The sequence below is a fragment of the Pectinophora gossypiella genome, chromosome 14 (genome assembly GCF_024362695.1).
Source record: "Pectinophora gossypiella chromosome 14, ilPecGoss1.1, whole genome shotgun sequence".
Lineage (NCBI taxonomy): Eukaryota > Metazoa > Arthropoda > Insecta > Lepidoptera > Gelechiidae > Pectinophora > Pectinophora gossypiella.
The window spans coordinates 8,188,223-8,215,778 of record NC_065417.1 but is presented as its reverse complement, the minus strand read 5'-3'; the positions used below and the strand labels follow the sequence as shown (position 1 = coordinate 8,215,778).

At 39.7% G+C, this 27,556-nt stretch overlaps 4 protein-coding genes across 5 annotated transcripts in view; 2 read left to right on the top strand and 2 right to left on the bottom strand.

The window, feature by feature from the left end:
* The window catches only part of LOC126372338 (3-phosphoinositide-dependent protein kinase 1), a 75,345-nt gene extending 61,170 nt beyond the window's left edge, over positions 1-14,175 (top strand). The window contains exons 1-5 of one of the 2 annotated variants that reach the window (XM_050018038.1): positions 5,005-5,462; positions 10,039-10,294; positions 10,502-11,428; positions 12,273-12,550; positions 12,658-14,175. In XM_050018038.1, coding sequence (XP_049873995.1) covers positions 5,328-5,462; positions 10,039-10,294; positions 10,502-11,428; positions 12,273-12,550; positions 12,658-12,762 — 1,701 coding nt within the window. In that variant the 5' untranslated portion in view covers positions 5,005-5,327 and the 3' untranslated portion in view covers positions 12,763-14,175. Of the gene's footprint in view, positions 1-5,004; positions 5,463-10,038; positions 10,295-10,501; positions 11,429-12,272; positions 12,551-12,657 lie in introns of those variants that run through there. The other variant, XM_050018039.1, reaches the window with a different exon arrangement.
* A 966-nt stretch (positions 14,176-15,141) lies between these two features.
* On the top strand, positions 15,142-16,802 carry LOC126372349 (uncharacterized). Its single transcript, XM_050018057.1, has 3 exons — positions 15,142-15,455; positions 15,825-16,073; positions 16,567-16,802. Exons 1-3 carry the CDS (start codon positions 15,273-15,275, stop codon positions 16,720-16,722), a joined length of 588 nt encoding a protein of 195 aa, XP_049874014.1. The 5' UTR covers positions 15,142-15,272; the 3' UTR covers positions 16,723-16,802.
* On the bottom strand, positions 16,786-20,752 carry LOC126372684 (IQ domain-containing protein K-like). The gene is made up of 5 exons (XM_050018532.1): positions 20,503-20,752; positions 19,891-20,030; positions 19,242-19,336; positions 17,850-17,979; positions 16,786-16,929 (listed from the first exon to the last, which is right to left on the bottom strand). The coding sequence occupies exons 1-5, from the start codon at positions 20,750-20,752 to the stop codon at positions 16,825-16,827; spliced, it is 720 nt and encodes a 239-aa protein (XP_049874489.1). The 3' UTR covers positions 16,786-16,824.
* Positions 20,753-21,833: 1,081 nt separating this feature from the next.
* Positions 21,834-27,556, bottom strand: LOC126372359 (uncharacterized). The gene is made up of 6 exons (XM_050018068.1): positions 27,465-27,556; positions 25,643-26,014; positions 24,302-25,525; positions 23,103-23,981; positions 22,714-23,009; positions 21,834-22,591 (listed from the first exon to the last, which is right to left on the bottom strand). Exons 2-6 carry the CDS (start codon positions 26,009-26,011, stop codon positions 21,982-21,984), a joined length of 3,378 nt encoding a protein of 1,125 aa, XP_049874025.1. The 5' UTR covers positions 26,012-26,014; positions 27,465-27,556; the 3' UTR covers positions 21,834-21,981.

Sequence of the window (27,556 nt, the reverse complement as noted above, 5' to 3'; positions counted from 1 at the left end):
TAAAGTTAACGTAAAATATCTGTCCCTAAGGATAATAATGAACACTACGACCTTATATTAGTGCGAGCTTCCACGTGTCCAGACAAAAGGATACACACTGTACAAAGAGCGGGCGCTAGCCCTATGGGCGAGTGACATTAACATAATATTAAGTGGGCTCCAGTGATAGCCCAATATCGGTTGGCCGCAACGTACGATTTTTGCTTTAAAACTAATAAATAACACTGTTTTTTTCTAGTTCACAATTTTGCTAGCGCTTCACATAGCGTAATCATACTCTATCAACAAGTAATATTATATCATTAGACTGAAACAGTTTTTTCCTGAACCGTGAAGCTTTCTCATATAACTGCCGTACTCAATCAGCAAGTGCAAGGCCACGACTAACACGTGTCAAATAGGTAAGGCATACTTTGTAAAGTCTATGCACCCGTCGGCTATAAAATTATATCGTTATGCGCTTTGCTTTATTTATTAGCGGTTCAATGACAGGCTCGTGAACAATAAAATAAACGTTGTTTCTATGTACTTAGATAACAACTAGGTATGGTATTGTTTCTGTATTTTGTATTTTCCTATGTCATGCTTATGTATAAAATATCAAGTAGAAATTAAACCTGTCTTTGCGTTTAGAGTATTTAAAACAATAAATAATAAATACCTTACTCTAGTAACTAATATATCCGGAGCCACGGTGTAGATGACACACCTGTTGCCTCCTGCGCCGCATGGGATGAACATCTGCCGCTCTACTTCGATTGTCTTCGCGTCCATTGTAATAATGCCTTCTGCTCCCTTTTTTTGTAGCCTTCCTCGGGGATATGAATAAAAGGCTCTATCTATTTGGGAATGACACACAATGTTTCTCAGCGTTTTCTTTCATTTCATTCTTTAAACGGGCACCTTTGTGTTGACATTTGTCTTGGCTGCATTCATCTTGAATTCTAGACATTTCTTATCTTTGCTCATTTTGAGACAGGTACCTATTTGCAAACAAAATTTTTACTTTACGAATTTCTTTATTACATCGATATCAATAGGAAAAGATTTGTATTTTGCTGTGACGTGGATGCGTTAAAAGAATGTTTTCGGGATTTCATGAACAATTGTTTCATATCATTTTTTTGCAATTGATAAGAGAGCGATATTGTTTGATTTGATTGTGAGTTTCTGGCGTCGTGGCGACGCCATTCGACTTTAGCGCCCACGTGGGCTCGGCGCCATCGCGTTTGCTTATCTAGCACCGCTTCAGATAGGGCTGATGATAACTAGCTCTTCTTATTTTCAATTCTACTTATCTCTTAGCAGGCACCACTACAACTTGATAATATACTAAGATATATTTAAGTACTACCTATATTAAACGTTGTTAAACATTTAAAAGTTTTGCAATTAAACTATGGACTGACATCCCTAAACCATTATTGCACCTTATCAACTTGTTATTGTACACAAACATGATAATCTTCACGTGAATTTGAAATGGTATCAAATCCACCTGTAAACGCTGAAATATAGAACGTAGCGGTAACAGTCGAAACTTATTGACAAGTTAGCAGTGGTGGTTAATTGACTTGACTGTAACAAAATGTTGGTAAACATAGGTATCTTGGCAGATACTTCCTTGAAACATAATATGTATGCTGTATCAACAGGTCGCCAGTACGCGTGCCGGCTGGCTTGCATCTGTCGGTGTCTCTGTACTTCTTTATGTTCACCCACCACCACCACCACCTATGCAAATTTAACATATCCACGTGTTAATATGCTTGTTTATTATTACATAAATTATCATCATAAGTATATTGTTTCATAGAAAACACTGAAATAATCTTTATTCATGTTAAATGAGCTGAAAATTGCAATTTTTCGCGCTCATTGTTCCCTGGGCTGAGAGATGAACCAACTAAGTAGGTACCTATTTATTTATTTTGGTAATTTTATTAAAATATGTAAATTATACACGGGTGAAACATTGGTATCGTTCCCCGATCAAAGTCCATATCACGAAAAAGCATTGCCAGGTGGCGGGTTCAATGCTCGATGCGGCTTTTATTTTGTTTTGAACCGAAGGCTCGGAGCTCTAGGGGTTGGCGCTCTGCCCTACCTAACCAAGCAAAAAACGCTTCCAACCACCTGGCTTTTTTGTAACTATACATAGGTACCTTCCGATCCATAATTCGTTTCACAGCAAACTATAAAACATTTCCCTTGCGATGACAGTCTTCTCTTTCTCGTTAAACCAGAAAGTCCAGATGTATGAAATCTACGAAAAATATTGACCTACACAAACTCTTTGTTTATTGATACGAACACAATAAAGTGTTTTAAAGAAAATGCTCTTTTTAAATTTGCAAATTCTAGAATGTTTTTATTCATTCGAGATTGCTCTTTCTCTTTTGTGACAAGGAAAAGAAATAACATTCACATTGGGTATAATAATAATATGTCTGTTTGGTAAACATGAAAAATAAACAAGTTCATTAGGGCCACGGAGGCGAGCAGTTTATACTTACACGATATTGGACACGTGTTCTACAATACATAATTGATTACTACAAAGTAGTTAGTTGTTCAGGTGAAGTGCCCTTTTCGTATTTACCTACTTTTATAAGTACGTTGCTTTAGTAATCTGGATGCGCTCAGTGAATCAATGAAATATTCAAAACTAAAGGTTTAGTTTGAGGCCATATTGAGAGTTTAACATAAGGCGAGAATGGCCAGATAAAGTTAGCTAATACATAGTTTATCTAACTAAAACGAAAAAAATATTGCTCAATTCTGGATTATACGCTTTCTTGCATTCATCTTAAGATGTTTATAATGAATTTATAGGCACAGTCAGATAGATGTCAGTGAATAGAGTGATGCAGGTACGCTTCGGCTTGTGCGTCGTATGGTGGGACTGGGATGCACATGCGTGTAAGTAAGACAGCACGTGCTACGAACCGCACGTGACACGACAGCTGCATCTCGCTAAAATCTCCAACAATACCACCACTCCACGTTATGACCGTTCAAACTCCGATCAGATATGTAGTATCTGTTACTTGTTTATTATAACGGTTCGGTTCATTATTATTAGCACATCTCTGATGCATAACTGATCTTAGTCATAGTACTTGGACTTTTCTTAGTCTTAGGTCTTGGTCTTAGTCTTGGTTGGTTTAGTTTAGTCATAGGATGTTATCTTTCAGATTCCTTTTCCGTGCAGTAGTCTAACACAGCGATTCCCAAAGGGGTTCCGCAGAACCTAGGAGTTCCGTAGAAAAGTTACTGTTTCCGCGAAATATAATTATTTGTATTCAAAGTTAAAGCGTTTCACCTTTACAATATTACTAATAAACGTTGTTGTTACAATTAAAGTGTTTTTTTTTTATTTGTAATCATATGATATGAGGTTCCACGAAATGAAGGGTATTTGGTTGGGTTTTCCGTTATCTTAGAAGTTCTTGTGTAAAATTTTCCATTAGTCTGATTGACATTTTGTTCTCAATGAAGTATTGAATAACTGAAATGTAAATAGATGAATTTAATTTTTTATTATTATGACTAGATTTCAGTTTTTGTTCAGCAAACAAAAGCTCTAATTAAAAACAGAATGGTGTTGTAACATTAGTTCAAAATTAGATCGGAAGCGACGTCAATCTGTGACGCAGGGAACCAGTGTAACAAATATCTATATGGTCGTTACCCTTGCACCGCCCGCATGCATTTACATTCTTGTTGCGCCCGCGCCGCCGTATCCTCACAAATCGGGGCATAACGGCTGCTCATTCAAGCGCCGCCTTCCAATCCAGATTCTATTTTTAGAAGCACTCCACCACAATCGTCGGATGCTTTTCTTGGCTTCTATTATTATTTTTAAACTTTTTGTTATTATGTGTTTACGCAGACACACTTGATCAAAATGTTGGTTCGAAAAAGACTTAGATAGCTGTTTAAGTATTGGGAAATCTGAGTATTAAATCCATACCGGGGACTAGTAGTAAATGTTAATATGTTTTCAAATATTTGAAAATTAATCAGAACTACATTCATTATCAACCAACATTGTAGTTACGCATGTAGGACGCATCCACCGAGTGGCATTGACATAAGGCAACGTCCGCTGTACACGAGCTTCCTTCTTTACGACCCTATAAAAATAACTGCAGTATAAAATAATGCACTAAAATCTATCATTTTGCATGTTGGCGTCATTTCTTATAGTGAATATAACATAATATATTATAGGTATTTGTTCAAGGCTGCAGTGATGTAATTTTATGACTTTAGTGTACTGGTATAGGAATAACAGCAAAGTTTGATGAGTTTTGAGCTAAGGAAACCAATATCCGAAATGTTTATATCCTAGCGACCACGTGGCGCAAAAGCGAACATAGCTAGGGCGGGGGAGAAGGGTAGGCGCCATACAATGCATGCTGCCGCTCTTGCACCAAAAGCGTGGCCCGCAGTCGCTGCAAATCTTGATATTGATTTTGTTCCCGTTTCCCGCGCTCGGCGTCCTCCACCTCCCGCGCTTCGCACCGCACCCTTCCCGCCGCCAGCCATGCCGTGCCACGTCCTCAAACTTCCAAAACATAGTCACGTGGCTACAATATGATAACAACTCTGCATTGAGGATATCAACAAAACAAACATTACTACGCTAAACCAATTTTAAATAGATGTCTAAATACTAAAAACATGCATGGTTTATGGTAAATAAATGACACGTGTGAAGACGATCCACGTGTTCTAAATTTGATGAATTTATTTGAACATCAAGTAGGAACCTACCTAAACAAATAAACACTATAAAATACACATGAAAGATTATGGAGTAGAAACAACATGAAGGCGCATATTAATTCGGGTGGGCAGATTGGGAGGGGGTGAGTTGATGCACCGTCCTACAAGGCTAGGCTAGGTGAAGAGGGTGGCGCGCGGGGGGCGCCACATCCACATCTGTATAGCCAAGTAGCGCCGTACGTAGCGTGCGATTATTCCGTCTAGCGCGGAGCGGAGGACGTTGCGTCAAGTAGTCGAGCGCCCCACTCTCTGTGTTCGTTCGTTCAAATTCAAATAGCTCAGCTCAGTCCGCAACGCGCTGTTGAAGTGATCGCGCGTACGCACTACCGCAGAAAAATATCAAACTACGTTTGTTTATTTGTTATTTTTCTTAGTAATCTGCATTCCTAGTAAATTATCTTTGTTTAGTATATTATTCACTGTGGCTTTAACGGTTTTTTAAGACTGATTAAACAAAATTAATGAACTGTGATCGTGTTTTGGACCGTTTGAAACTCGAATAGAACTGTAAACAACGTGTGAGATAGGTCGAAATGAGCGGATTGACCATCAGAGTTAAACGAGGATCGAGGGGAAGTGCTACTCTTCTTGAAGCAGCTAACAGGATCTTGCGACTGCTCGGCGTGAGCTCCACGAAGCGCGGGAAACAGCCCTCACCCAAATCTAAGGTAAGGTCAACGACTCGGCGCGCGTCTGCTTTTATGTACCCACTTGTTTGTGTCTGCCTGCTCTAATAAAATATGTTTGTGTTCTAAAGAAAAATAATCTACATATCGAATCCATTTACAGTTTTCGACTCATTTTATTCGGTTATTTTTATAAAGTTGGAATTTTCGAAAGTGAAAGGTTGCAATCATTCATAATTATGTATATTGTATACTAAATTAAGTAATATTTTAGATTTGATTATTATCGTTTCTTGGATCATTAAAGTAATTATCCTATTTTAGCTCATGGAGCTAATTTATTAATTTACGTTTCTTTTCTCATTTATTATTATTGTTTACTAGTTTGTTTCCACAAAGTAGGCATTGTATAGTGTCGTAATATTCAGATTTTGCCTTATATTTTTTCTTAATTTAAGGAAAAATGGTAAAAAATTGGATTTACCACCTTTCTGGCATGAACGGAAGCGCATTCACAAATATATGCCTACTTAATTATGAATAAAAAGAAAGAATAATGTCAAAAACGAATATTAAGGGGGGTGACATTTTAAAAGAGGGCAGAGCGTGTCGTTTCGGATAGCATGTGCATCGTTGTTGGTAAACTTTCGCTGCATAGCGCAGTGATTGCGCACTTTCGCTGTGTTTCCCTGATGCGGCGGCGGCGGCGGCAGGCGGCGGTGACGAGCGGGCCGCATATGGCCGTGTGACGGTGTGATGCAAACAAACGGCGGCAGCGGACATGCCACTTGTTTGTTCACGCGTCGTCGGCGTGCACACCTTGTTTACCACTGCGAATGCGGACGCCTCGAGAGCTACATTCATCCATCCGCTTGTAATGACCCACTATGAAATTATAGTTTCCTTCAACTTTGCCGTCGCCGCCATTAAGATTGCACACGATAAGTTATGCATCAAGTTGCATTGGAATATAACAATCAAAATATCTACCTACTAATACATTCCTATACTTGTAAAATAGCTAAGACACAATCATGTTTAGAAAAACAAATTATAAAACCCTAAATCAGAAATAAGTACGTTTACTGAATCCACGAAATATAGGTACCTACCTATCTACACCATCTCCAAATGTCAGACGAATCAATATTGATTAGCTTGTTTTATAGTCGCAACCGGTTCCAGTAGTAATTGGTGACTGTTTCTAAAAGTTCAATAGTCACATTAGTCCGTCGCAATGTCCTTCAACACTTGTCTAACCATATTGCTATTTTTTACAAATTGCCTTCAAATTGAACTTGACTACCTTTAAAGCAACAAAGCACATACCAAAAAGTCCTTGCAGATGCTGCAATTGAAAGTAATCATGTCACAGCAAAGAGATAATATACTAAATAGGTACCTAATGTTGGTAGGTATCTACTTACACATAAACTTGGAAAATTTCTATAGACAGTGATAGTGGAGAAATTTTGTTTAATTTTCAAACATCTAAACGAAAACATGTTTGCAATAGCATTATTATCATAAACATAATAACAAGTACACAGTTATACTTTGCTCCCTACGCATATTTTCTTATCTACGTCAAACACGCCAGTACTGTATGTTAGTTGATACGTCATCACATCAGTGATATGATGGCGTAATGCCCTGCAATAGAGGCATACACCCACATTCCTTATCTGCAGATATGCTTGCTGGGTTCCACTTGTCATTTTTAATGGAAAAGCACTGATTGCACTCGCTCGTAAACACTAACAGCAATGAAAGTGCTATAGTTTGTGTGTTACTGCAATTAACAGTTTATACTTATTCAATTGTCTTATAAACGTGATCATTTGAAATCTGTTGGGTATATAAATAACCCAACAACATTCTATTTGAATCGAAAACAAGTTCTTTAGATAAACTTCTTGTTTTGAGACGACGACGATTACTACATTAATGAAAGGTCATGCAAACACGACTTCTCTTAGTGAATTTCTGTTGATAAGATTACTAGTAAAGACAAATACTCAATTATAGCGATCACATTGAGAAAAAGTGGTATCTTAACTACAGTTAAATTTTTAACTCTGTACGCAAACTATTTGATTTACGCATTTCAAAGTCCACCCTTGTAAACGTCCATTTCTTGTTTGTGATGTAACTAGTTGTTAAGTGCAATAAAGTAAAGTATATTAAGGATAGCAGCTTTAGTGGCATAGCCGGATGTACTTAGTTGGATATGCGACAGGGCTAAAACTTAAATGGCTGTGTGGCGTTTTACATCCGGCCCAGTATTAGGTACAAGGCCGGCGCGGCTGTGGTTGCGTCTACCTCCGTCTTCTCAAATCACCAGTCACAGCTAGCACTGGAACAATAATGCTCATTGAAAAATCGAGATTGTTATATTTCATCAGTAATAAAGTAATCTTTTTCGTTATCATGAGTTACACTCCGTGTAATAATATCGGAAAAAGAAAAAACTAACTAGGTATCTAGGTACTTCGATTATATTGTTGGAAGCTCTACGATTCAGATTTATGTCAATGTTACGTCACTGTTTTCAAAACAAACGTTACGAAAACGCGATGTTTCCGTCCGTCAACCTTCAGTGTTCAACGGCAAGGATACCGCAGTACAGCGCTGTGTAAACGTTTAAGTTATTTCTCGCGATTACTGTGAGACCGAGTCACGTGAATTGAATTCCTCAAAGTCAAAAAGCTGACTCTCGAACCCAATTGTCACAAAATTGAGGTTAACGAGTGCAGTTATGTCGGCACGGTCAAAGCTGAGAGCGTATTAACTGTCGACCGTGCTGTGTCAGTCGTGAAACAAAAATTGGTCGTTGAGTATGTTATTAAGAGTAGGTGTAATGTGCAATCGGCTGCAGTAGTAGAGGTTCTGGTGGTGGGGATCGAGGTCGGCGGTGTGCGCGCGGCGGAATGCGTTGCGGTGGGAATGCGCTCCGAGTACCGTTGCGGGCTGAGCCGCGCCGCGCCGCCCCGCCGCGGAATGCGAGACCCACTTGCGACCTGTGCTGCGCTCACAACTCACTCATTACTCGTGACTCATTCGCTATTCCACTGGACCACACTCAACGTTCCCAACCCAAGTTTCCAAACACATCTTTGGTTAAATACACAATCACACAATCTTTATTATGTACTCATCAAAATTCGCAGAATAGATCCACTAGTGAATACGGTCAGTCGGCCCTACCGAATTCTTGGAAGGACGAGGCGCTAAATATTTATAAATACGATTTATGAAGGTCTATAGTGTACAGCTAACTTTGTGTTCGCTTTTTCCCATTATGATATCAGAATCGATGAATTTCAAAACGATCCAGGTACTGGAAAATAGGTAAACATTAACGTTGTCCGAGTAGAGAAAATGCCATTGATGTCGCGTCGAGACAGCTGCGAATTCGTCACAGCAACGCGCGTTGTCTCGTCTTGCAGTGTTTATTTCAGATGTATGTACATACGTAATTAGCTTGACCTAGTACTAGTAGTAATTATAGCCTGCATCCCACAGAGCTCCACCGTATCTCGACTTACGGTTTTTTCCACAGGAATATTACTATACATCTGAAAAACAATTAGAACAATACTCAAGCAACGTAAGATTCGTACAAAAAATGTTTGAAGTGGAAAGTTTTCACACAGACAACTTATCGCGAATATTCTTGTAACGGTACTCTGTACTTTCATTTGCTTTTCATCAAGTTTGTTTTTGGCAAGTTCACCGTTAACCATGAAGCAGTGGTCTCGGTGAAGTTGTTAGAAAGAGTCAGAATTGCGAAATACAACGCTCTCTGTCTAGCTTGGCTGATGTTGAATGGAAGCGGCATTTTTTGTTAGACGCCTCCGTAAGAAAATGAACAAAAAATTCGAGCCGCGAACTCCAGAAATTGGATCATCGAACTGTAGGTGAGGCCAGTGAACGTGCCGGCGGGTGGCGGCAGTATCCGATATTTGGCTTGCAGACTTTCTATTCTACTATCATCAGTCTAGGTACGATTTTTTGTTTTGTGCGCAATTTTTTTACATTGCTACGGAATTTGAGCTATGTAAAATGCTTACTTGAGGTATTTGCAGTCACTGCAGGTGATTATTTGTGTTTCGATTTATTGTGAATTGATAAATAAAATCTGGAAATATTTGTGTCATTCCTTGTAAACATTATCTATTATGAATTGATTTGATTGATCAATATTATTCTCACATTGTAAAATAGGGAAATAATATTACGTTAAAAATATAAATACCAACCATTTACAATGACATAACGACAGAGCGCTCAGAATCGGTGATTTCACCTCTAAATCTGGTTTAAAACTTGATTTAACTCGACGATCGCATATTTGGATAGGCAGTGGTCACCTAATTTCTAAGACACAGCAGACGGCGCGCTGCCTGGTGGCCCCCACCGCGCATGACGCGGCCACCATGCCCGCGCCGTCACCGCTGCCGCCGCGATAAACAAGTGCACGCTGTCAGAGCGCGCCGACGCGCCGCGCGCCACACCGTTGCCGCCACACGACCCATCCACACTGTTCGTGATATTCCACAGTTTCTTAATGGGTTTCTCGATTCGTATGACTGACGGTCGGTTTGTATTGTTACAGACTAGCCGTGCGACCAGTGAAATCCGCGCGCCGATAGCGGCGGCCGAGACCGTCATCGAGTCTCCAGTGAAGATGGCCGCGGCACCTGCCCCGGCGGCGCCTGCGCCGGCGCCCACCGCTGCGTCGACACCCAGCCAATCCGCCAAACCTGCAAAGAGATCAGCTAAAGACTACATCTTCGGAAAATTAATTGGGGAAGGCTGCTACAGTACAGTGTTTCTCGCAAAGGACATCCATACAGGAAAGGAATATGCAAGTGAGTGTAATTTTTACTACAATGATCTAACAGGAATTGATATACATAAACGAGCCCACTCATGATGCTGCCCACGATGCAGCTGTTTAATCGACACCTGATGTCATAGTATGATACTATTCGTCATTGTCGTTTATCACTACTGTTTTGATTGCAATAGTAACTCAAAATTCAATGTTTATTAACTTTAAGGTGTTTCTTTTTCAGTTAAAGTCTGTGAAAAAATCCATATCATCAGAACAAAGAAGAGTGAATATATAAAGCGAGAAAAAGATGCTTTGAACAGCATGTTCAATGTTCCGCACGGTTTTGTGAAGCTGTATTGTACGTTCCAAGACGACGAAAGATTGTACTTTGTTTTGTCGTATGCGAAGAACGGCGAACTGTTGCCTTATATTAATAAAGTTGGCTCTTTCGAGCTAAACGTAGCTAAATTTTACGCTGCCGAGCTATTGTTGGCACTAGAAAAGATGCATGCCAAGGGAATTATCCACCGTGATTTAAAACCGGAAAATATTTTACTAGATGAAAATATGCATTTGCAAATTGCTGACTTTGGAACGGCAAAAATTTTGGATCCGGAGGAGATCCGATCGCCCGTGGTGAAGCCTGAGGAGGAGCAAGACGAGTCTAACAACGACCGGTCGAGGAAGGTGAGCTTCGTAGGCACGGCGCAATACGTAAGCCCCGAGCTGCTGCACAACCACGTGGACACGCGCGCCTCTGACCTGTGGGCGCTCGGCTGCATCATCTACCAGATGATATCCGGCCTGCCGCCCTTCCGCGCTCCCGGAGACTTCCTCACCTTCCAAAAGATATTCAAAATGGACTATGAATTCCCAGAAGGCTTCCCAGCTGAAGCGAAAGATTTAGTAGAAAAGCTTTTAGTTTTAGACCATTCAAAGAGGTTGGGAGCGAACGATAAGGGAGATACTTATGAAAGTATTCGTAAACACCCCTTCTTTGAAGGCATCGACTGGGAAAATATTTGGGATCAAACACCACCTAAGATCAGCCCGTACTTACCGGGAGGCTCCTTCGAAGAAGAATACACAGTGCCTGACCACCTCGAGCCGGGTCTTGGGAACAATCAGCTCGTGAGACTATGGGAATTCGACCTCTCCACTTCCAAAGGTAATTATTTTGAATTTGTCTTCCGTATTTTACCTTTCATACGAACAATAATATTCGCTGACGGAAATTGGTGCAGTACTGTTTAAAAGAGTTCCCTCAAACATCATTGTTAGCCTGAAACAGTAACTGTTTTGACATCGTTATTTTAAATACAGTTTTGTACACAGTTTCATTTCTTTCTTTTCGTGGATGAAAAAATGTAAACAAAAGTGTAGGCGGACTCAACTGGTTCTAATAGTAGGCGAGTATCTCAATTAAAAGTGCAGCTGTTGTGCACTGCATAGCTTATGTCGACAATTACAAAAAGCCGAGTGCAGTGAAGCGACGAGTAAGAGGCAACTGGAGCGTCCATGACCTAAATTCTTCGCAATTCATACGTGTTTCATTTCATAACTGAGCTGACTCCGATAGAGTTCCGTTTTTACGGTTCCTTCACTAATAACGGAATCTTAATTTGCCCGTCCAATGTTATGTATGAACCACTTAAAAACGTGAGAGCTAATAACACGTATGGACTGAAAAGGTATTGTAACGCGATCCTTGCACATGGTGCACGCATAGTGCTGCGTCATCGCGCGCCGCTGTGCACATTCAGAGCGGACGTCCTCCGTTGTTGGTGTGTCCTATAGTAAGGTGACGTCAGCCTTCCGGCGCGCGCCGCCACGTTCTCCGCCTGCGCCTGGCATGAATGACTCGCCACGTCCGCCACAGCTTTTATTAATGACGACCTTATTCGTACAGCTGAGCATTCGACACTAGTATTGCATAGACACCGCGGTATTGCATCGATTCCGCCTGTCATTAAAGTTATTATCAGTATTAAAAAAAATATTTTGTCGCACAGGAATCTTGGACATCAGCCCCGAAGAGAAGCGGCGTCGCCTCGAAATTCAAGCTCGTGAAAACAAGTGGCACCAATTTGTCGATGGAGAGTTGATATTGAAGCAAGGCCAAGTGGACAAGAGGAAGGGTCTGTTTGCGCGGCGGCGTATGCTTCTGCTGACTACTGGACCCCGCCTGTTCTATGTCGACCCCGTTAACATGGTGCTGAAGGGTGAAATCCCATGGTCGCCAGAACTGCGTGTAGAAGCCAAGAACTTCAGAATATTCTTGGTCCACACGGTGAGCAACGCAACTATTTAATAATATAGTTCTGTTTGTATTATACGAATTTCAATATTTGTCTATGACAATAAATTGTATACTTACAGTTTATTTCTTGTTCACAGCCGAATAGGACATACTACCTGGAAGACCCGAAGTCGTTCGCACTGGAGTGGGCGCGAGTGATAGACGAGGTCCGCATCGGTACGTACGGCCGCGACACGACCTAAGGGGCGCCCGCCCGCGCCCGGCCGCGCAGCCCGCACCGCTCCCGCACGCCCCGTGCTCACTTCTAGGATACTACTAGCCTTCATTTTCACGACGACCATCCGGCCGGTATGCTTACGCGATGATGAGCTGGTGGCTTGGTGTCCTGAGGCGAGGCAGCCGCCTCCGCACGGGCGCTGGCGGCTCGTCCGCCCGGCCCCGCCGCCGCGCCCCGCGCCCCCCGCGGGCCGGCGCCGGAACCGACGAGACGACGACGTCACCTTCCCGATCGATCACTGTCGATACTGATGACTGATTCCTATTAGTATGTCCAGACTATGTTAAATTATTATTATAATTAAGTTCTTATTTAATATGGATATGTCGATGATGTGTAAATATTTGTCTTAAATTATTATTGCGATCGCTTAGATATAGTGTAATGTGTAATCGTGGGCCGTTGTAAGTTTATCGTATACAGGCCTCTTGTAAGAATGGACTTGTTATTCACCACCCGCGTGTTCACGAAGCCCATTCCGGTTGGTACTAGGCAATTTATAGCTAAATTAATATTATTTATTTTAATTTTAATTATTTGCCAACGGAATGTGACTGCTGTACAGTTATAAAAGTAGGAAATTATGATCGGCACGTTTCCAAACGACTCACCAGTATCGGTGTTGGTACGTCGCGATGTAGCCTTAGATTAGGTAGTGTAATATTGAGCAGGACGGCCGATCGTCGCTGGCGCCGCTGCGCCTATGCGCACGCGCCCTCGACACCTGTATTGCTTTACGTGCATCTTACACGTGCACTATAATCCTAACTTAGCAAAAGTATACGGATAACGCCACCAAAGGTGACTAATATGATAATTGGAAAGCTTCATTGAAGAATCCACAATACAATTATTCCCGTGTTTGTTAATTTGAAGTTAGATATTCGCATTGCCTAATGGACATTGTATCATTGATTTGTGTTTCATATTTAATATTATTCTGTTTATTTTGCAAGCTATCGGGAATATTCAAATTTCGGTAATTATTGAAATGTTTGTTGTAATCCCCAACTTATGATAGTTGTATTAAATGCCTAAACTTGCCTGGAATAATTAAATTAGGGCTTATTATCGGATTAAATCCATAGTTCAATATACAAAACCCTCAGTTTAGTAAAATGATAGCATACTTTTATTATAAGATTGAGCCACATGTACGAATTTTGTTTATTGTTTGGGTAATTATAATTTCGACAATGTAAAACAATAGTTGTCAGCATAAATTTGACATCTCCATGACATTGTTAATTAATAATTCTGCATTTAAAATTTAATAACTGTTAACTATTGTAATTATATTTTACAACATTTGTATTGCGTAAATTCCATAACGGTAACAAAGTAAGAAATTGAAAATAAATTGAAGTTGATTTTTTAACATGTATTTATATTTCTATTATCTGCCCTTCTATTTCATTTTAACGACAAATGACCATCAGTTACTTTTTACTAAACGTCAAAACACGAAATTAAAACTGCTACATTTAATGTTTTAGTGATGTAAACGGGTAAATATCAAAATGTGCCAAGTTTGGTGAACTTTCATATTATTTTTTCGTGGAAAATTGGATTCCGACATGAAAAAAGATAGTTATAGCTACGAGGTAACTTGTTCCTCGTCCACCAAACTTGACATTTTGATATTCACCCAAACAGGTTTGGAGGAAAAAGCAGATTTTTCTACCCAATTTGTGGAATTTTTCTTAGCGCGATCTCACACGGAGATACTGGAGTATCCAAGTAACTACAATTACTGACGCTACTAAGTCATTACGTTTTATTTTTGAAAATGTATGTACCCGAGCAATGAGAAAATAGGTAATTATTATGTTAGAGTTATACAACGCCATCTATATTTTAATTGAAGAACGTGACCTGGAAAGTCCCTCATTAGAATCCCTCCGTGTGAGACCGCGCGCGTTATGGACATTTTGACAAATCGTCATTAGCAACACTGAACGAAACGTCATTCGTATTTCGTAATTTTTTTTGGCGGGAGGCGGGAACGGGACAGTTGCTTTCTTCATTGAATAATCTAAATAATTAATACGAAGTGGTGTTTTGTGGTTAATGATCGCATTAAGTTAGTCGGAAGACATTCGCGAGTGTTATTATATTGGAGTATTCAATAAACAAAGTGTATCTGCCTATTTTCGCTTCGTGTCAGGAAGCCGCTTCATAACTCAAAAGTTTATGCGGACTTTTGAGTTAATTCGTTTGGGGTTCGGAGTAGGAGTCTACTCCGAGGGTGGGGGCTTAGGTTTCATCATTTCATTAATCATCAAGAAAAAAAATACGTCAGACATGGCTGTATGGGCATAGTTCCCTTTGCCTTACCCTTCGGGGAAAACCAAACCAAAAAAAAAAAAAAAATCGTATTTCGTAAAAAATCCTTTCGGGGCCGAGTATAATTTGGTTTGTTTACTTGTTGTGAAATTTATGAAATAGTATCTTCAGGTTTTTGTAAAATAAATTATGGCAACTAAAGTAGTTACGTACGTAGGCCGAACAACAGATTTCAAGGGCAAAACCCTTTGGGAAATAGTGGGGAGTCTCAAAAATTTTGGTGTTGGAAGGATTGTGCGTCGGTCCGTCTTCCAGCGCTACCCTGAACCAAGTTTCATGAAAATTGTTAAGGTGGAAACATGTCCTGATGAGGTAAGAAAAACCCTGTAACGTGCTTATTTAACTGTGTTTGATTTACGAATTCACACAAATGTGTTGAGGTTATGTTTCAAATGTGTGAATAATTTGTATTTCTTTTCTAACTGTATAAAATGCTTCTAGAATATGTAATAATATTGAACCCAGAACAATTTGAATGTAGTAAATATAAATGGAGCACAATCGTCATCTAATGCAACTTGTATCGACTAAATTAACTTTTAAAATAAAGTTTACTAGGTATTCTATCTTATGTAAAAAATACATTATGCAGGATACTCACACTAAACGAAACTTTTATGACTTAACAAAAGTGTCGAATTTATGTTACAAAAGTAGTAATAAAATGGATCTGCATTACAGGAAAGGCGCAGAGTGCGAGTTTGGGTTGAGAAGACATTTAGGGGGTACAAATTGCCTAATGTGACAGAAATCTACCGGACGTCCTACAAACCTGACTACCAGTTGGTTCCAAAGAATGAAGAAGCAAAACTTTTAGATTCTGTGGAGAAAGAACATTATTTCCCTGAACAAATTCTTCCCAGAACTATTGAAATGCCACCTTTGATGAAGAAGTTTATTGTCAAAGATCATGAAAAGAAAGGACTTGAGGTGTGTATGACTTAAATCATTTTTGTTTTTTACAATTAAGTTGTTTGAAAATTTAAACTTGTGTAAGTGGGGCTTGCAGATTGGACTTGAAGAAAAAGGATTTGGACAAGCACAATATATCTTCACAGGTTCCAGTAGTTTCTTACGCTGCAAACCTGAGTATCTTTTTCATGCCATTCTTACAGGCAATTCAACTAATTTTCATCAAATCCCGAAAAGGAAAACCAACCATACAGGTTAGATCACATACCTCCAAAATGCAGTTCTCTGGAATGTAGGTTTCCTCACAATGCGTTCCTTCACTACTAAGTATGTGATAAACATTTATAAACCAAATGTAATTTCGAAAATTAGTTTTTGAAAGTAAGCAAAAACATTGCTTTAAGCCTATGTTGGGATTCGAACATGCAACCTTATAGTGAGAATCAAGCGTTCTTCTAAGCTACCACAATAAAAATGCAGTGTTAAATATGTTTCATGTTTGTGATTCCAGGTCATGAAGGAATATGTCCTACCTCTCAGCTACAATCATAGCCCCAACAGAGTGCAGCGCATTGCCAAGGAGGGTGAGAAACCCACCATCGAATTCACAATGAAACTAGGAAAGCCCATTAGTCCATCATTATATGAAGGAGTGTCCTTGAACTAAAGTAGAATATGTACATTTTCTTGTTATATAAAATAAATAGTCAAATAATTTAGAATAAAACAATTTATCAGTTTATAGAATCATATTATTTCACAACAACAATTAGTGTGTTTTGCCAGATGATGAAATATTGCGCTCCGAAGCAAACTTCTTTGCCAAATAAGGATTCGTATTTATGTCTGGAGCAGTCCGTTCCACTTCCAGTTTCTGAAAAATATTGAATTCTGGTTACAACATAGTACTGAAGACTGAAAACTAGTAAATCTTTCTAAAGATTGTTTAAATTAGCATTGAAAAACTTAGAACATTTAAACAATATGGTTTGAATGTAAAACTTGCCTAGTGACAGCCTTTACCCGTGGTCCCGGTGGGTTGACCCATTGCCGGGTCCACGGGTAATTTTCATTACCCGTGGTTCCATGACATTAGTGATTGATCCCTGGACTTCTGACTGTATCGATAGAAAATTAAACATGAACATACGATACGTACAAAACATACCATGAACTTATTAAAATATTAAAATCAAGAAATTTTTAAATTACTTGCAACGTTCTTGGCTGAAGAATGATATTGTCAAAACTCTCAGTGTCTTCGGAGAAAGGCACCGAACTAATAACGTATCGGAGTCTTGGCATAGCAAAATTAAATTTAAAAAAAATTTCACGAACATAATGCGTCTCCTAAACGTTTTAAAAAAATTATCAAAAATTAAAAAGTATAGTCCGGTTAGAACCAGAACAAAATTATCAATTGAAAATGATCAGTTCATAACCGATACACTTATGGAATTGATTACTGGTGAAATATCAGTTGGATACGCTTTGGAAATGTTGAGATAGTCATTATTTTTTTTTATTTATTTAACATCATTGGGTCTAGTATGAGTATATTTTTGTTCTTAAGGATGGAATTATTTTATTTCAATGAGTAAATTTTGTTTGTAGCTGATGGTTTTCATTTTCTATCGATAGTCAGAAGTCCAGGGATCAATCACTAATGCCATGGAACCACGGGTAATGAAAATTACCCACGGACCCGGTAATGGGTCGACCCACCGGGACCACGGGTAAAGGCTGCCTAGTGAACTATTTAAGAGGTCAAGTAAATAACTATAAACACATTACCCTCCAGAAATCGCGCATCTCCTGCACCTCCTCTTCTCTTTGGACGAAGTACTGGCGTAGAGTCTTTTGTATGAGAGTAGCTGCATACTCCTCAGGCCATAGCCAGGACTTGGGATACAGTGGACGAGGACTGGAAATAATTATAAATATACAGGCCCCGATTCCTGCAGACACCGCCTAATTTTATTTTAAGTTATATCCGTCATTTTCATATCCGTCGAAAAGGAAAGGGACGGATGATTTACAGCTCTTAATTTTAGGAAGAATGAGTAAATGAATGAATAACCCGGGCGAATCAAAAGGTACGTCGTCGCTGGTATGCAATCCGTTTGACGTGCTATCTACTTAACTGTGTTATTGACGGATGTAAAATTTTTAGACGGTTGGTTTAGATTTGTGCTTAAAATTGACGTGTGTTCCATAAATTTTATGCTTGTCGATTACCCGTCCCTTTCCTTTTCGGTGGATAAGAAAATGACAGATATAACTTAAAATAAAATTAGATGGTATTTACAGGAATTAGCACCACAGTGTAATAACACAATATTTTTTTGAATAGACTGTTTTTCCCAAATTCACTAATATAATACATATGTATACATATTATGTGTCTTTTTACAAAACGAAGACTAAAAGATAAACTAAGCTACAGTCACGAGTACTAATATGTATACACTTTGAAACCATGTCACATTAACTTTTTTTGCAAATGAAACCGTAAGTCTCATTAAATGTCAAATATGATAGTGCGACAAGGTTCTAAAGTGGGTACATGATATTGCTCATGACTGTACATACACAGTATTACACAGTCCGTGTCACGAAAGAAGATCCGCGTCCGCGGCGCTAATGTCGCAGATTCTGCATAGAATTGGGTATTTTTCTAAGTCAAAGATAAATTATGAAATTCTGATTACTAAATAAAGACGAAGAGATATATGGTGACAAAAACGTTTTATTTTTGCTATTTAACTTATGAATTTTAAGAAAAAAGAAATGTAATAAATAAGTGCGAAATTTTGTCACGTTTCTCTATGACGTCACAGGTTGCTTTTTCATACAAATTCCATAGTAATTTCGTATTTTTATGTTTAGTACAAAGTAAAGGATTTGACTAATTGGAAACTATTATTATAACTTGCCAATTAGTTTAATTAAAATCCGTCGACTTCTTTCGGGGCGTAGATTATTTTAAACCTATTCTAATCGTTAAGTCTTCGTTTTGACACACATATATGTGATTGACTCGGGGAAAAACACAGTTTTCCACCAGCCTTCAGTGAATGCAAGGCCATAATATTGAATTGTCTTAACAGAATTGATTGTACACGCTGTGCCTATAACTACTATATCTATTCATAAATGACATGTAAAAATCTGATTTATACGTACTGTTCCTCCAAGTACTTCCTGACCCACGGCATATTGAACACGTGTAAATTGGAATCTTTGCGAATCGGATAGCGCGGATTGTTGTTCCACAATTCCTGAAACGCGAAATATACAGGATGACTATTTAATAATAAGCAGCATAAATACCCAATACACGAACTGGGAGGTTAGAATGGCCACATCAAAGCAATTCATCTAGGAAAACAATATTGCAATTTGACGTTTAAAAGTAAGTGCGCAATGTAAACAAATGTGGCCTTTAACCCCCCAGTTTATGTTCAATTTCCTTTAACGATCTGCATTGTGTATCCTGAGAGACCTACGCGGTAATTTTTTTATTTACTATTATGTTTGTCATTTCCATATCTCGGGACTATGGAGTCCCGGTCTTTTGGAAGGCGTGCGTATTATTATAATTTTTTTGACGTGACTTATTGTAGATTTGCCGCAGATGGCATTAACTACTTGGCCGGACAAAGGGGAGCGCTGAAGGCTCTCACCCGGTACAACGTTTAAAGCGGACGCGGTCAGAATTCCTGCCTGCTGTGTGGGTACTGGGTACGTCGTAAGAATGTACCGTTGCGGAAAGCTTATCGTGAGACAAATTTCTGTGTGATAGGACCCCAAGGAAAACAACAAGCAGCAATACCTGAACGATCCAGTCGATGCCATTGAAGAAGCACCGCTGGTCGTAGAACACATTCCACATCTTGGCCTTGTTGAGAGTATCCTCCAATGCCGGCAGTAGTTGAGTGAACACCTCGTTCTTCACGTAATCGCATTCAGTTTCTAACAACGAAAAAGTAAAACTTACTGTTATAACTTAATAACTATATTTCAATTGGGGTAGGCAGAAGTACATCCATCGTAAGATGAACTACCCACATCTCACCGAGCTTTCTGTTAGACCAATGTGATAGGTGGTGAGCCATGGGCCGTCTACCTTGGTCGAGCCAACTACGTTAATGAAAACTTCACCTATTGTTATCAATAATTAAATTGTAAAGAAATACGTTTCGGCTAAGAAAATAGCTTCAAATTAAATGAAGTCCATAAGGGGTCTTAGCTTTTTAGTATTCTTTAGCTGGCTTTACTGCAAAAGAATACTAAAAAGCTAAGACCCCTTATGGAGAGAGTATAGAACGTACCCCGAGCGTTACTTTTTTTACTGCGTTCTATAGGTAGGTATAGAACCATTTGAGCGAAAGAATAGCGTCTATCAAGATAAATATATACGATGGCCACTAAATGGAGGTCTTACTTTGAAACGGAGACAACGGTATCGGTTCCTTTTTATTCTCCACAAACTCTTCGATTTCCATGAACCTCTGCTCGCTTTCCTTCAGAATAGTCTTCCAGTTAGCTTTAGTGGCCCTCTGGACCAGCACAGGGAAGGAAACCTCGGAACAAGGGAGGCTGTCCGGCAACGTAAACGCGGCCAAAGTTTCAGCCATTTCGTTAGCCGCTTTATTTTCCTGTTTCGCTTTAGCAAGCTTGCCTTTCGCAGCCATGTTTCCTTGTAATTGTATCTATAAAATAAATTATATCCAAATTAACACCCTTGACACAATATTAAATTCTGATCGTTTGGATTTAGCACTTTATCAAAAGATTCAACAGGGAAAATTCAAGCTTTGACGTCTTTTTTGTTCGACAGTCATTGAAAGGAATGTTATTTTAGATTGTATTTAATTTTACAAATATCTACTTTTTGCTGAAATTTTTCAGTTCCTACTTTAAAAAAGGAGGTTGTCAGTTTGACTCGTGTGTGTAATATTGTTGGAAATGCACAATATCCTGTTATAATATGTTGGTTTATATGGGTTTCTAGACGCCTGTACCACGCAGGTGTATATCTACTGTATGTTTCTCCATGCATTTCCCAGAAACTACAACGTCGTCTATTGCAATGATTATTTTTAGTAGATTAAGCATCGTCCAGTTTCGAGAATATTACAAATTTAATCAAAATTGGCTTGTTTAAAAGTTATGGTCAAAAAATCATTATTATGGAACAATGACATGAACTCGTTGATGTCTTTTGTATGAGCCCTTTTCAGTTTTAGTAGGTAACATAAGAGTCGATAGAGGCCGTGCAATACTTTTTCTATTGGATTAAGTATCGTTCAATTTAGGAAATAATGCAAGTTTCATCAAAATCGGATTTTTCAAGTTATGGTTATGGGGAGAAATAAGACGGATCGCTGAAATGAATAGGAATCTTGCGCTACGTTACGCCTAATGAACTCATTTTAACCCACTTCAAAAAGGAGGAGGTTATCAATTCGAGAGAATAGGAGAGCCAACCACAACAATAGTTCGCACGGTCAGATAATGATTACTAACTATTATGTATATGTGAAGTGTGTCAGGATCGTAGAAAATGGAATTCCATAGTCTGCTTACCTCGGGGTAAATTAAATGGGCGTGAATTTATGTATGTAAGTATGTATGAGCATGTATGTTTAAATATGGGCTTACGAACTTTTCTAAATGAGAGGTCTTACTCTATTTTGTCAATGATTATGTTTATATTCATTAAAATAAACAACTGTTTTTATTTTATAGTTTTTATTAAAAATCTGCATACGCAATTACTCATATTCTCTGGATATTACCATCCAAAGTTAGCAATAAATTATGTAAATTAAGTAGAAAATAAATATTTAATTCCTAAGTATAAATACGAAGTATCAATCAGTTCTGATTTGTGACATGTGACTGCGCATTGACAGGCTCCCTAGTAGGGGGAGAACTTTCCAGTGATCTGCGCTATCCAGTCGAGATAGTGAGCCACCTTCACGTAGACGCCGGGCACGCCGGGCTGGCCGCAGCCGATACCCCACGATACCACGCCCACCAGCTGCCAGGTGCCTCCGCGCTCGCAGACCAACGGACCACCTCCGTCACCCTTGCACGCGTCCTTGCCCTCCTCACCACCAGCGCACAAGAACCCTGGGTTCAACTCATAGTTGTATCCCAATCTAGTCTGTCTCAACTGCTGCTGACACTGTCCATGTGGCAGAATCGGCACGTCGACCTCTTTAAGAATATTCTGGTATTTGCCGTAGTCTCCGAAAGCGTCCTTGCCCCAACCGGTGGTCCAGCAACGTTGTCCAGCATAGTCGGTATATTTGTCGGGCAGACAGGCGGGACTGATGTGCGGGTACTTGGTCCACTCGACTGGGTGCTCCAGCTTCAAGATTGCGAGGTCATTGTCCAGAGTTCCAGCATAGTAGAGGGGGTGGACGTGCACAGAAACGACGTCCCTCTCGATGTAGGGGTAGAATTCGACGTCGTGGTTGACATCCCATTCGCCGAGACGCACTCTTAATTCGAACGCCTTATGTCTGGAAGAAACATTAACGTTTTTGGTTAAGAGACGCTTCCAAATAAATACTCTCGTAATCTATTCCTATATAGGCGTTAAAGATATTATTTATATTAGTACGTAAAATTACATAATACTTACGATTTGATACAATGAGCAGCCGTCATGATGTGAAGCCCGTCGATAAGAGTTCCACCACAGACGTAGACGGATTCTTTGGGATCCTTTTTCAAGATAGCTGCTTGCCATGGGTACTCTCCAAATTCACTGTCGCCGTCGACGTAGGCTGGTGTTTTAATTCTGCCGTTGACGCCTTGGGAGTGTCTGATACCGCATTGGCCCTTGTTTCCAGCTTGAGGACGGAGAGGTCGTCGGCAGCACACTTGGTTTTGTCTGCATTGTTGAACTTGTGGTCTACCACCGGCGAAGTATTGACGCTGGAATGGAAAAAGATAATTAAATAAGCTAGTTGCTCCGTCTTTTTCAATTTGAATTAATCGAGAAATATTTATTAATAGGGGTAAGGTTACCTCCTCTATTGTTTCAGACTCAGGTTTCTCTACGATTTCCCTCTTCTTTCTGTTCGCAGGAAACCGGATAGTTTGGCCTCCCCGGTTTGCCCCAGGATTATGTGAGGGAAGAGTGAGGGATCGGGAGTATGTGAATCTATTGGCGTAACCCTGATTATTATTTGCGCTAACATTGGCAGACCTCTCAAACCCGGGATCATATCCACCTTGATATAGGTTATTGTAATCCAGGTTACCATCGAAATTATTTCCATGGCCTTCCTCGTCATCATAATAATCGTCTTGACCTGCACCGGTATTGTGAGGTATGGGAAGAGGTGGTGACTTAAATCCGGGTTCATAATGAGTGAAATGAGGAGAGTATACTGGAGGTCCGTGGTGAGGAGGATAGTGCGAAGGAGGATGGTGCGGAGGAGGAAAGTGTGGAGGGGGGATGTGTGGAGGCGGACCATGTGGTGAATGTATTACAGGATGGTCATGGTGATAATGCCCATAGTTATAAGGTTTGTAGTGATGGTAATGTTCATGTTTATTCAACAAATAGTGCTTTTTCTCATGGAATAAATACCCAAGTTTATTGACCACGTGTTCGTTCGGTGTTACATGGAAATTAACGAACGGTTTAACAATTTTTTCTCCGTAGTCATTCTTAGTAACCTGGACTGCTAATAAAGGATTAACGGAAATAAGGCCTAAGTTAAGGCCGCCTCCGTTAAGTGCGGGTCCGTAAGGGTTGTGCAAGGGGTTCGCGTTATAGGGGTTTATAGGATAGCCGCCGTGGGAAGGCTGGGGCAACCCAAAAGAGACACCAAACGTAGGCTGCACTTGTTTGTTGCCATTGCCGCCCTGGCCGCCGTAGCCGGCCAGTCCAATGAGGCGCTGCAGTGACATTCACTTATGTAATTAAATGAATCTTTAATGTTGCGTTAGGTTTACGTCAGTGCCCATTGTTTAGTTGTTCTTTTGTAAGCTGTTGCGGTCGGGTTTGGATGAATTTTGAATAACTATCCATACCGATCGAAACAAACATGTTACCCCAGTCTTAATGTCGATGGAGAATGGGTAAGAAGGATGTGTCATTGTTCAGGATTTGGAAGTTTGATGTGGATTAACTTGGTGAAGGAATTATGATGTTAATATGCATACGAACACGTCTTATGAGTTGATGTTATGTATAACAAAAATATTTATTTACTTACCGGTTCGATTTCTTTGGTAGCTTCATCAGATTTTTCTTCCTTGGTCTCTCTCTTGCTAATTTTCTTAGTCTCAGTTGTATTGTCTTTCTTGTCAGTGCTTGGTTCTACAGTTTCCGTCTTGTTTAAATTGTCCAATTGTTCTTCAGTGAGGGCAGCAATGTCACCTTTGTTACGAGGGTCGATCGGTAAGTAAAGGTCGTCTCTGCGGCCAATAATTTCTTGGCTGGGACATTGATCATAGTTCACGCAAACGCACTCGAAACCTTGAGCTTTAGCTTCATGGAAACTTTCTTGAAAGCCGTTGTTTTGACTAAATGTTGCAGGTCCCTGGTTGAATAAGTTATTGGCACCGCCTCCTACATGAAGTTCTTTTTTGTAAAATTCCGAATTCTGTACGCCGTAATTTCCCAAAGAATTTCCGTATTTTTGATCTTCGAATGTGTTGCTGGGATAGGGTTTTGGTAAATTTTGGTTAAATATACCAGAACTTCCCTTATTAAAGCTATTTTGATTGAATTGGGATTGGGATCCATAAATAGTTTCAGGGTTGTCCAAATTGTAAACTCCTGTCATGGGTTTGAAGCCACCTGAAGCTGATAAGCTGCTGTAGTCACCGCCTGAGGCTGTTATGATATCCGTAGCTTGCTGTGCGAGGCTTTGAGAACCGAGATGTCCCACTGAGCCGACGGGTATAGCAACGGGTTTGATGATGACTTTAGGGTCCTTGTTGTCATCGCTGTGCACATAGTGATGATGCACGTGTTGCTGTACCACTGAATCTGTCTTGGAACCAGTTTGTGAAGGCTGCGGAACTTTGTTATAGGCTGGTTTCGAGTTCTCAAATACGTAGGGATTTTCGTTTGCGTAAGTAGGCGGTCTTGTGACAAAATTGGTATCCTGGCCGCCGTACAAAGAATTGCTTTGAGCGAATTGGAAGTTGCTGCCCGAGACGCCGTATTTTTCTGAGAATCCGGGTCGGCTGCTGCCGTGGTTACCGCCGTAGGTTCCACCGTAGTTGCCTCCGTATCCGACTCTTTTGGGAGGCGGTATCTTCTGTGGGCGTGAGGGATATGGCATGGGCTTGGCAGGTCCATAAGCTCTAGGAGGACCGCGAACGGGGATGGATGCTATCGGCCTACCAACGGGCTTAATGTCAACAGGCTGCGCGTAAATGAGTTCATCCGGAGATAGGTAGCGTTTTTCTTGAGTTTCCTCTTCTTCACACTGTAGAAGAGAAATTATATAATTAATAGTTTTGTCACTTTGTATCTTGTTTGTATTATTATACTCATAAGTCAGTTCGGTACTTTTTACTAACAAAGTATTTAAAATGTAACTCACCTGAATAAGCCCTAAGGTACATAGTCGCGACTTGATTAAGTTTCTAGCTTCAACGTCATCTCCAGAATCTAAAGCTTCCTTAATTGTGGGATCGCTGTACACGTCATCATCGAAGCCACCCAAGCTTCTGCCTTGTTTCTGACTAACCAGTTCATCAACAATATCGTCAAGCACGGTTCCATTCGATTCGAAACTTTTCTTATCGGCAGCAGGAGCAGGTAGTTCTTCGCCTTCAAGTAACTCACTGTTCTTCTGTTCATTAGCCTGGTCCCTAGCTGACTCGCTCTTGTCTCCACCCCAAGACCAATCAGCTGATGTGCCAGCTATAACTAATGATAATATCAAACAACTGCTTGTAAACCACCGCATGGTCTGGAAAGATAAAAAACATAATTTGAACATTTTAGGTCAGAGAACAATAGTGGTGTAACATGATATAACCGGCAGTGATTTGATCCTTATTGGCAAGCAAGTCGTTTCGAAACCCTAGTAGGCGGAGAATCGCTTTTACTTTCGCGGACAGTGGTTATGTAAGCCTCCATAATGTCAGCGCACCTCTGCGCCTGCGCTGGGGAGGAGTGCGCCGCGAAAGCACTCTCACGTATTAAGCGAGGCTACAGTTACGTATGATGATTTAGTAGTAAATAAGTATTTACATGTAACTAACCGTAAAATAATAGGTTGGCCTTTATTATTTATCGATTCAAATAAGTCGGAAATCTGAAAAATATTCGTATTTTTCTGGGAAATGTAGATGGTAATCTTGCTGTACAGAAGTTTCGTTGTCAATGTGTATTGGTGTCATCCTTTGTTTTTGTTGTGATGGAAAGTAGCAATTGGTGTCAGTGTCGACCGAAACTGGCCCGAGTGGACCATCGGCAGGCGCCGCACGTCTCGATGTGTCATCCGCGTAACACTTTTTAACTCTATTATGTAACTTCCGAAATGTTTATTTATCTTGTTTGCCGCGAACTCGTTACGTATTAGCCTCCTTAAGATCATTAAGCCGCCATGTATGTAAATCACCGCAACTATTGTTATATCCGTAATAATGGTAGATCGAAAACAAGATTTCATTCTATTAGAGTTTCGCTTCGTGAATCACAATAAAGAAACCATGTGAAAATGCGTTTCCTTTTACTTTCCGAGTGTGAACTATTTACATTGAAAGTTTTAGGGTACATTGTATTACTTTATAGGGTTATATGTGACTTTAAAAATGTAACTTAGCGAATTAAAAATATGAAATAATTTGTATAATTTTGAGTTCTCAAGCTGAAGTTTTTTTTTGACGTGATTTATTGTAGATTTGCCGCAGATGCCATTAACTACTTAGGCAAGTACTTATTCAATAACAGCGACTTTTCAATAGGAGGTTATTTACGAAGTAAAAACAGTACTGTTATGTTTATAACATTATTTAAGAATGAGATAATGCATTTATTATGCAATTTATAGTAAGTCCTGAGCCGGTTACGAGATCGAGAACACTCTCTTTACGCTCCGTTGGAAAGTGAAAGTACTCACAAATTACTAGGAATTAACATAAAACACAGAATATTTAAATAGTACTTGAAAGAAGCCAATTAGGTTCCATTTACAAATATTATACAAAAAGTTATTATTAATTTGGCTTCTGTATTAATTATTATAATAAGTACGTAAATATGTCAGCAAAAAAATGTGTTTTGTTTGTAATTATTGATAGATTTGGGATATTTCCAAATATTTTTAATTATTTTAGAATTCGTAGACTTATTTGTTAGGTTACGAACTGATGTTTGTAAACACTTCTACACTGATGCACTTAAATAAAACTTACTTTTGTTTTATAATCCTTTGTGTATCACTAATGGTAAATATCCAAGTTTCACTACTTCACCGGCGCACTGTTTGCGTCCGAATGATATCCAC